Source organism: Salminus brasiliensis, chromosome 6 (assembly GCF_030463535.1).
Source record: "Salminus brasiliensis chromosome 6, fSalBra1.hap2, whole genome shotgun sequence".
NCBI classification, from domain to species: Eukaryota; Metazoa; Chordata; class Actinopteri; order Characiformes; family Bryconidae; genus Salminus; species Salminus brasiliensis.
In genome coordinates this window covers 34,605,838-34,616,607 of record NC_132883.1, presented here as the reverse complement: position 1 = coordinate 34,616,607, position 10,770 = coordinate 34,605,838, and the positions used below count along the sequence as shown (strand labels likewise).

The 10,770-nt window shown below is 40.4% G+C and overlaps 1 protein-coding gene across 2 annotated transcripts; it reads left to right on the top strand.

Moving 5' to 3' along the window:
* The first annotated feature begins 2,626 nt into the window (after nucleotides 1-2,626).
* LOC140556914 (uncharacterized) lies at nucleotides 2,627-8,446 on the top strand. Of its 2 annotated transcripts, none has more exons than XM_072681023.1 (7): nucleotides 2,627-2,693; nucleotides 2,831-2,979; nucleotides 3,917-4,017; nucleotides 4,412-4,492; nucleotides 5,171-5,318; nucleotides 5,668-5,841; nucleotides 6,947-8,446. In XM_072681023.1, the coding sequence occupies exons 2-7, from the start codon at nucleotides 2,868-2,870 to the stop codon at nucleotides 7,345-7,347; spliced, it is 1,017 nt and encodes a 338-aa protein (XP_072537124.1). In that variant the 5' UTR covers nucleotides 2,627-2,693; nucleotides 2,831-2,867; the 3' UTR covers nucleotides 7,348-8,446. The 2 variants fall into 2 exon arrangements, with proteins under 2 accessions (XP_072537124.1, XP_072537125.1); XM_072681024.1 differs by having other exon boundaries at nucleotides 2,668-2,681; nucleotides 2,814-2,979.
* Nucleotides 8,447-10,770: the final 2,324 nt, after the last annotated feature.

Sequence of the window (10,770 nt, the reverse complement as noted above, 5' to 3'; positions counted from 1 at the left end):
TCTGTCCGTGTTGTTGCCGTTCATAAGTGTAACTTAAACTTCAAAGAAAAAAGAAATTCATCTTTCTGCATGCTCACCATCCACATGCAGACAAGTCCAAATTCGGCCCCTTACTTTTTGCATGTGTGTAGTTATATGTACAAACACCAGGTGTAGTTGTTTAACTTTTCTTTATTCCTAGGAATCAGCTGTTCTGTATTTTACTGTTCCTTTAAGACTGGTGTGTGTATATAAGTGTTCTGTTCTTATTGTATCGTGTCCCATTCCTTATAACAACAAGGGGTGTGGCTAAACTTCTGCTGTGTTTGTGATCATTTAGAGACTGAATTCAAAACAGCAGTGCTCACCAGCTCCCCTCCTAGTCATCTTTTTTCCTTCAGGATTCAGCTCCATCTTTTAAGTCTTAACACCTCAGCTATTCAAGCACTTCTGAAGGCAGTCATTAGGGTTGCAGCTGAAGTCTGGGAAGGTGGATCTCCAGGAGCAGGCTTGGTGATCACACACAATGGAAAGCAACACTATGGGGAAATTGACATTTCTTGATCCTGGGCTCCCCCTACAGTTGAAGTGTTATTTGTAATTTCCCACTTTAAGCCGGGACTAAAGAACATGTTTTTCTGGACGAGCTGAGAGATACAGAACCGTTGCTGAAGGTGAATAAATCATGTTGATTGACGTGGTACCATAGCATTACTACATTTTACACAAATATGACTTGCAGTGTTAAGCACTTGTGAGTGTTTGTCATGCCTGCTTCACCAAAGTTACATAGTACAGTTAGCGCTGAGCCTGGATTAGCAACGAGGGACAGGCTATTCTCCATTTTACAAGCCTGTGAAGCATCGCAATGATTTTAAATAATAACTCCTCCAGCAACTCAGAAAAGCACGACAGGCCTCCTTTGTCTCAGGTAAGGTCAGTGTACACGATTCCACAGTAAGAAAGACATGGGGTGAAAAATGGCACTGCTAACCATAAAGAACACATCTTACATTTACCAAAACGTTTGGGATAATGTTCTGTAGACTGTTTGGAAGCGAAACCTCATCATACCAACAGTCAAACATGGTGGTGGTAGTGTCTGGGTTTGCTTCTGCTAGACTTGAACAACTTGCCATAACTGCTGGGGAGTGCCTGCCTGTCAGTTTGTGACTTAAAGTTAAAGCACAGTTGGATCAAGCAGCAGGACAATGATCCGACGGACACGAGCAATTCCACCTCTGAATGGCTTAAAAGAAACCGAGCTAAGGTTTTGGAGTAGCCGAGTCAAGTCCTGACTTGAATCTCATTGCGATGCTGTGCCAAAACCTTAAACTGGGCAAAGAAGAGTGGCTCAAAATCCATCCACAGTGATGTAAAAGACTGACTGGAAGTTACTGCAAATGTTTGACTGCACAGTTAACTGCTTCTGGATTTTCTGAGTTGTGGTAACGAGGCTACACCCTTGGCCAGGTCCTGAGAGACGATTTGCTTTGACGCACCTTATTCAACTCAGCAAAACTACCCTGTAATCCTTTTTTTTTTTTTTTTTTTTTTTTTTTTTTTACTCTTTTAGGTGCTGGAATTAAAACGCTGAAACTGCACAACCGCCCTCGGCACCGATGGGCTGTTTTGGACTCTTTCTACACGCCTCGCTAATTGGTCGGTAGAAAAAAGGCAGAATCTTGGTCAGCCAATCAAAACAAAGGATACTGCGACGCAAGACGCAGGATCACACAGCGGCCACAGATACTCGAGAAAGGCGAGAAGATGTAAATGCTCTGAAATGTGTGACCGTAGAGGGCGCTGTTGTGCGATGTCTGTTCACATGCACAAGCGCCTTACAAGAACTAGGCAAATTCCTCACACGCGCTTTAGCTTGTATTTCTGCTCTCTTTACCAGCCTAACGACGAGAAACGTTGATATTTTATGGGATTCATTCGCATTTTGCTTTACATATGAAAAAATCAGGAGGCTCAGACATGATCAATACCCACGGAGATGACACACTCATTAAAACATGGGCACGAGATGTGTTAAGTAATATGATTAAGATGTCTATCCATTATTTTTATATTTTGAATAACGATGCATAGTATGTGGCATTGAGGGGAACTACTTCTCTACTGGTGGTAGAATATATCGTGAATGGTGAAACACTAGCTAACAAACCTTGCCATGTCACTTAATATCCTTTCATTTCGCTACGTTAAGAAGCAAAACGTGTTATTCCTGAGCTTTCTGTTTTTGTTTTGTTTTTTTTTTGCCAATGAATCCCTGGTCTACACACGTTTGTGGAATTAAAAGACCACATAATATGTATTAATAATATTTTACGCTCCTCGTTAAACGTGTTGATGTGTAAGGCGCTCTCCGGTCACAGATTTCGGCGGTCACAGATTTCGGTGCAACACCTGTTCTGTGCCTTACTATGAAATACTGTGCGGTTAACACACTCCTGTTAACTCTGCGTCTAACCATGGTCTGAACGAAGCACCTACAACAAATAAGTGAATGGCACTGAAAGCATTGAGAGGGTCTAAATACAGCATATGAAGCTCGTTGGCTCGGCGAGCAGAAGTAGCCACATCTCGCTGACTTTTTCCTCTCTGTGGCTTTACGCGCTTACGCAAAAGTGTTTAATAACGAGCTTCTCAAACGACCCCAGAAGCGCTGGGGAGGAACGGAGAAGTGGAGGAAAGTAAATAACACTGTATGTACATTATTATTAGGATTAATATCATTGTTGCTGAATGGACAGTTACAGAAACACTGCAGTGTTTTGTTGCACCTGACAGTAACCGCAGCGCTTTCCACGGTCACATGGTCTCAGGTGTTTGTTTTCTACAGAGCTGACAGGCTCGTGCTGTTTGAGTGGCTGGACGGAATGGCTGTGGTACCCAAAGTGCGTCTCTCTGGGGGTTTGGAGGTGTGTCGCGTTTTGAATGGCATGTGGCAGGTGTCCGGTGCTCACGGTGCAGTGGACCCGGTCAAAGCAGGTAAGTCCTTCACCTTCACCCCCTCTGTTTTCTGTGTAGAGAACTTAGCCTCAATCCAGACTCAAGCAAATACTCCTATGAAGTAATGCCTAAATACAAGTACCTATCCCCCAAAAAGCACTTTTTACATCCAGCACTCATGAGCACAGGGGCGAATACAGTTTATTGGGCTAAATGATTCTCTTTTTGGTGCAATTCAGGTCTAAAAAAGCACATAAACAAATTTACTAGTTACAACATGCGTTGTCACAAAGCAGCTTTACAGGATCAGTAATCAGTAAGAGGACAAGAAATAAACAACATAAAAAGACGTGAAAATCTAAGACCCCCAGTGAGCAAGCCGAAGGCGACAGTGGCAAGGAGCCATCATCCTCTGGTCTGAACTATTCATAAAGTATTGATAAAAGTCGCAGAACCACCACCAAGACTGTTCTACTTCTCAGGTGTGCAAAATAATCGTAATATAGTATCATTAATATAATCATAGTAGTGCTGGTAAGAGTAATGAGAGTAATGATGGTTAATGGGGGTCATAATAATAGTGGTAGATTTGAACATAGTCATTAGGCTGGTAGCAATGGCAGGAGGGTGGGCAGCTGGTCTGACACGGGTGGCAGGGGAGTAGATTACGTTCCTTACAAATATGCTTAAGTAGATGTAAAATAAAATATTATTAATTGAAAACACTTCAGTTCCATAGTAATTTTACTGTACTAAGTAAGCACACATTGTTATATTTTTTATATTTAGATAGTTTTGAATGGATTGATAGTTACAATATATTGCCCAGCCCAACTTACAGGTTGAGAATATGGGTACAGCAGGTGATGTGTTGCCTGTGTTTGTTGTACAGTTTTGTGGTTTGCATGGATTGATTGCTTTATCAGTTGCTGTAGTTTGATGCTTTATATTGAATTCAGTGTCACATCTTTCTTAGTGCAAGCAATGGACTTGTATGTGAGTTCTGGACTGACATCATTTGATATGGCAGATATTTATGGACCGGCAGAGGAGATATATGGTAACTTCTACAGTCAGGTACGTTTCTTCTCTCATGTTATACTGCCTACTTTGTCTTTAGTGAGCTAGAACCTGTAATGAGTAACGAAATGTAGTGAAAGTGAATGAAGCAGTGCTAAACAGAACAGAGGCAAAACCGAACTCTAAAAACTGTGAGCATGAACAGCTGTTGGAAAGGCTCACAGTCAAACTTATAAAATGACATGATTTCAAGAAATGCTTTAGATACTTGATACATGGTAAATTTACTATAAGGTTACTGACCATGAACAAATACAATAGAAACATACCCTCACCCCTTAGTTTTAACAGTTTGTATCTTTGTTGTTTTTAGCTGCCTTACGTCAAACGAGTGCACTGTACAAAAAACACTCTGCTTGTATTTTTGATGTGTATCAATGTTGTTCTTTAGCTTAAATCCAGAGATGGAGAAACACCATCTGTACAGGGTCTTACAAAATGGGTTCCAAGACCAGGACCAATGAACAGAAAGGTAAGAAACATATTTTAAAATATGTAAAAACGTTGAGGGCTATCTGTCAGCAATGTCTCAGAAGTAAAAAAAAAAAAGAAGAAAAAAAAAGGCTGGATTTGCGATCAATTGTAGTCATTTGTACATGCATGCATTAGCTGGTTCAACTAGTATAGCCCGAGATAGGACAGCACAAAAATATTTAAGTTGATACATCTCTTTATACATGTTTTTTAGATTTAACATAGTGTGTTTGCCCTGACATGGAATTAAGCCTCAGTCTGCCGCATGGAAGGCAGCAATGCTATCCGCCTCGTCAGAGCTCATCAGTTCCCATTCTGGACTTTTGGTGTGCAGCACAGTTTCTTGATCTCCTGTTAAAAACCCACCTGGTTCAAATGAGCGCTTCATTACCAGGTTTAGTGCAGTAGGTTTATGACCAAACCATGCTGAATTACAATGACACCAAAATTCATCCATCCATTCTAGTCAGGCATGCAGTGGTTTCAGAGCCTGCCCGGAATCATTAGAATTGAATTGCCGTACCAGTACACTGGGTACAGACATTATCTCCCTGCACTATAATCACAACATGATACTTTGTGCATATTGGACAACCCTAGTTTTCTGAATTTGAGTGGACACCACTTATTACCACTTATAACTGTTTCATTTGTGCATTTGTGTGTTTTTCCACAGGTAGTGGAAAAGGCTATTGAGCGGTCACTCAGTAAGATGCAGGTTGACACACTAGACTGTCTTCAGTTTCACTATTGGGACTACAATGATAAAAGATACTTGGAGGCTCTGGGTCATCTTTCAGACATGCAACAGGAGGGCACTATACGTATGTCTCCCAAACCTCATTAGAAGATGATCAAAACAACAACTTATTACTGCATGTCATTTTAATCTGCTCCATATAAGAAACTCCTAATATTTAAATCAACTATATAATCAACATAAAGGCCTTCACCTGCTTTACCTTTTCCTTACATTGCAAAATTGTTGGAAACAGCAATAGAACACTTGAGATAAGTAAACTCCCACTTACATGTTTTTATTGCTTAAAGGATCTTCTTTCAGTATCTGTAAGCACCTGGTGGATAGATACGCGTTCGTGTTGTGTTCTGTCAGTTGGATTTTAAATTGTGTCTTGATTGATAGTTTGGATTGATATGTATGATTGTATGCAGGAGAACTCTCCCTGACAAACTTTGACACTCAGCACTTGGAGGAGATTGTGGACAAAGGCATCCGTATATCGAGCAACCAAGTGCAATACTCACTGATTGACCGGCGGCCTGCAGTACGTATGGAAGAGTTTTGTCTGAAGCACGACATCAAATTACTCACCTACGGTACCCTGGGTAAGTCACTGTGGGACAGAGGAAAGTGCCTGTAAGGCAAATTTGATCATATTTACAGATAAAATATAAAATATATACATAGAAAAAAAAACTAACTAGAAAGGGGCTCTGAGTGGCTCAGCGGAGTAAGGCACTGACACTACGCTGCGAGTCCGCCATCAGTAGCCAGAGCCCAAGAGAGCACAATTGGTGAATCCCAATGAGATGCTGACCGGCACAGGCATCTGTTAGCTGATGTGTCCGAGCTAGGGATTCAGCGTCTGCCTTGTGATTCAGTTTGAAAAGAGGTGGTGGCGGACTTCACATGTATCAGAGAAGGCATGTGCTTGTCCTCACCCTCCTAGTGTTACTATACGTTACGATTGCTATTACACATTGCTATTTACATATAGGCACTTACGGTGAAAGGGTGAGAGTCTTTAGTGTGCAGTATGACTGGGATGTTAGTCACAGTTCTTGATCAGTCAGTCTCTTTCTGACATGGGAAGTATCTGTGTAGTAATACAATTCCATTCTGAAGATGTAATAAATCATTTTGTTTTATGACCATATATGATTTAGGCACTCTGTGTCACTAAGCTTTTGGCCAGAAGGGGGCACAATGACACAGCTTATCACTGATATTGTATACTTCCTCTAAGATGAATAAGAAAATGAGTGGCTTTTTATTGTGTCTTTCCCCACTTTGGCCAGATTCTGTGTTTGACAATCAAAATAATCTTGTGCCAGGGTGGGAAAATCTGCACAGTTCTACAGTCCTGCAAAATGCCATTGTTTGGAGTTGAGTCATTCATAGTGTTTTAGTGTGAATTTGTGAACCCGTTCTAGAGTATCTTACCAAGTAAGCACAGCGATGGGGATGGAAACCAGGCCTTTAATGCCACTAAATACTACAGCTTAGAATGTTATTCAACAAAGTGGTAACAAAAACATTTTCTATCGCCTGAGACACAGTTATACATTATTTTTATTGTAAGTATTAGTAGCAGTCACATCAAGGTGCTTGATCGGTTATCATAATCAGAACTTCCACATTGGCGTATCACAAGGGCGACTACATCTGATTTGATCTTCCTCACCCAATGTCTTTCACCCTCTCTATCAGGTGGTGGCCTCCTCTCAGAGCGCTATCTAAACAGTGCCGAGCCTAAAGGTCGAGCTGAGCTCTACACAGCGTCTCTGAGCAAGTATAAGAACATGGTGGACTCCTGGGGTGGCTGGAATCTCTTCCAAGAACTCCTTGCTGTTTTGTCCTCTGTAGCCAAGCGCCACGGCTGCTCCATCCCTAGTGTGGCCACGCGATATATTCTGGACCAGCCAGCTGTGGGCGGGGTCATTGTGGGCTGCCGGCTGGGTGTGCTGGGGGCGGAGCATATCCATGACACCTTACAGAGCTTCAAGGTTAAACTCGGCTCACAGGACTTAAGTGACATTGAAGGAGTTCTGAAGCGATCCCGGGATTTGATGAGCCTCATAGGAGACTGTGGAGCTGAGTATAGAGGCTAAGCTTCTAAACAAGTTCATGGTCTGGATCTCTGCATCTCTCCTACATTAAAACACAGCCTAATAGAAATGGCTAGGCCAAGGAGGGTTTTACCACAATGTCCAAACAGTTTATTGAGTTACTCTCAAACCCCCTACATTGTTAATAATAGGCAAGTAATTATCTCTTAAACTTACTAATTATCTCAGCTCAACAATTATGATGTGAAATATGTTTTTGACCTTATTAAAGGTCAGCAGTTATCAAGGTTTTAGATTATCTTAAGGTTAATTAAGATGCCGGTATCTGTATTGGTTCTCTTAGATCTTAGTGCAGTTGTTCCTTCAGTGTTACCTGAGCGTCTGTGAATAATGTGTCACACTTTGTCCTGTGGAGTGCCCCAGGGTTCCATCTTGGGATCAGCGTCCTCAAAGATCTATTAAAACTGATATTGTATTTAGATTGAAATTGCTTACTTGGAATTTCTGTATATAAAATATACTAAATACTTTATATTAAAATCATAATCACTTTATATGATTTTTTTAAATATTTTTAATATTTTTATATTAAATCATGTCACTTTTGACCATAAGATTAAATTTAAGAGCCACAAAACATTCTTTCATCATAGAAATATATTCAAGGCTGTAACATGCTGTTGCTGACTGTCAGTGAGAAACATACATACATACATCATTCCTGAAATAATAATACAATGCCCTTTTATGGCTTACCAAGAAGCTCTTTTTCCAGTTTGCAGAGGGTGTAAAATGCTGCAGTTTGAATGACTACAAATTCATTATTCATTATTTTGAAATACCTTGTTTCCACAGTGCCTCTGTGATATGACTAGCAGGTGTATTCCCTCAAGATCAGCCCATAGTAACATTCTGGCTGTACCTGCTGTCGGGTTAAATGTGGAAAGGTAGCCATTTACAATTATGGCCCTAACCTTCCTGATCACATGAGGGTTCCTGATCTTTGTACATTTAGGAGGAGGGTGAAGATCTGTTTTGTCTTGCTTTTACTAACCTTTTTACTGTTTTTACTTGCTTGTGCTCTATTGCACTTTTGGTTCCATTTTCTATTATTATTCTATTATTATTCTTCACTTAAATAAATAAGGGGAATTTCAATTATTATTATAATGGTCTTATCTGACTTACGTATGCTGTAAGGCATATGTTGCTATGTAAATTTATCTTATAATTAGATATTATAAAATTATTACACAAAAATAAGAATTCCAAGGACCATTGATGCAGCTGGAGATTAGAGTGTTTAAGGCAGAGGAGCTGGAGGTTATGTGTGTGTGTGTGTGCATGTGTATAAGAGAGAGCATCAGGGTTAATGCCACTGTTGCGTTGCATGCCTGAAACAGAACCAAAGGCGCTTTGGCACACTTGATGGGAAGTGGGATGGACAGTCGGGTAACCATGGTAATGCACTACTGTGTTTCAGGGTCAGAGAGGGAGAGGTGGCATGACAGTTATTAGCAGTATAAGCATTTGTATAAGGCCCCAAAGACATCAGGGGTCCCCATGAACACATAGAATTTGCTTTATTTAATTTGCCCAATATATCGTAGTTGTCATGCAAAAACCTTGTATCTCTAAATGGCAGCTTTACAGGAGGAGGACGAAAACCTTAACATTTAGGAAGTCAGTGTAAAGATATTTTATTCCAAGTAATTTTGGAGCATTTCTATTGGTCTATTCACCATGAACTTCTCACACGATGTAAAGAATAATATAAAACCTGTTATTCTTACATTATGTCAAAAAGTGAAGAATGGCTAAAACTGATTCTTTTCTTTTTGCTACAGCAATGAAATACAATTTAGGATTGTAATTTCTCTGACTTATAGTTATTTATTGCTGTGTTGTTTTAACACTTTACCATACCTTACTATTTCCATGGTTAACATGAAATATGAATTTGTTTGCATTCTAAGTTAATATAACTGGGATTTTGTGAGTGAGGTGTTGCGGAGTAACTATGGCCAACATATGGCACAGCATCCAGGAGAGCACAATTGTTGTGCTCTCTCTCCCCTCATCTCTCTTGAATCAATGTTGGCTGGCACAGGCGTCTGTTAACTGGTGTGGTGGAGCTGGGGACCCGGTGCTTTCTTCCTTGGCTGCCTGGCAATGCAGCATCAGCTGTTCGAAAAGAGGCTGAGTGTGTGTATCGTTCTCTCAACATATTTTCAAAGCTATCTTCATTATGGAAGATCTAAATCCTGCAATCTTCATTCTTTCAGTCATCCCAAACCTACTCGCTTTTTTTTTTTGCTTTTTAAAATAAGTGAAGTAATCTCAGACAGACTTCTTTATGTGCTGTCTGGCACTGTATGACACACTGTTGTCTACAATAGTATACAAAAGGATATTGATTGTAGTGGCATCTTTAAGCCAGAAAGTCATCATCCAAAACTAAAAAAACAAACTTCAGACACCAGACATGTCTTGGCTGATCAGCTATGTTTGGGATAGAGAAAAAATGGTGTCCAATTTGGTCAAAACATCACTTTAAAGGAGAACCTACTGTAGTTATTCTACTGCCCTGCTATCCAGCAGAGAATAAGGGAAGCTTCAGTGCGGAGCTGGAGGCTGATTCATATGATCCAACACTGCTGAAAATGTTGCCGTCTCCTTAATAATTAACACACATGAATTATAAAAAATACATGGAGAGTATCTTGGTGTTTCAGAGCGTATCTAGCAGATGCTTTCTTTTTGAGGTCATGCATTTTACTGCTCGGAGGTGATTCTGATAATGGGCATATTCTACCCAATTTGGAGAGGTCACATACCGAATCCCTGTTCATATGAGCTCCCCCTAGCAATGCCTCCAACACTAGGAGGATTAAGACATGCATGAAGCCAGCCATCACCTCTTTTTTCAAACCACCACACCAGCTAGGCAGCCAGCTCGCTCTGAGGAAGGCACTGCTCCCCAGCTCTAATACATCCAACTGATGCCTGTGCTGACCAACATCATACTAGGAGTTATGTGGGGAGAGAGAGAGAGAGAGAGAGAGAGAGAGAGATGACCCGAGTTTCAACCAGTAATTATCAAATCATAGCAGCAGCATCTTCAAGTAAAAAATAAGTGGCTCATTTCCTATAGTGGTCTCCTATTTATTCTCTTCAGGTTTCAAGCTTGTTTGCCTTTTTTCTTTGTTCTTTCAAGTAACCTTGTCATATTTCAACACTTTTTAAAACAAGCTAAAGCTGCACTATATACATGACTTCCTTTTTTCAGTTACCATTTTCCAACTTTTCTTTATCCCTTAGAATTATACAGCTAGATTGTATAACTGTGCCTTTACATACACATGATCTCTAACTGGCTGCCCTGTATTGCACCTCATTTAAAGAGCAGCCCAGGTTGAAACACTCCTTAAAACTTTAGCTTAGTTACCATATATGAACTGGGTA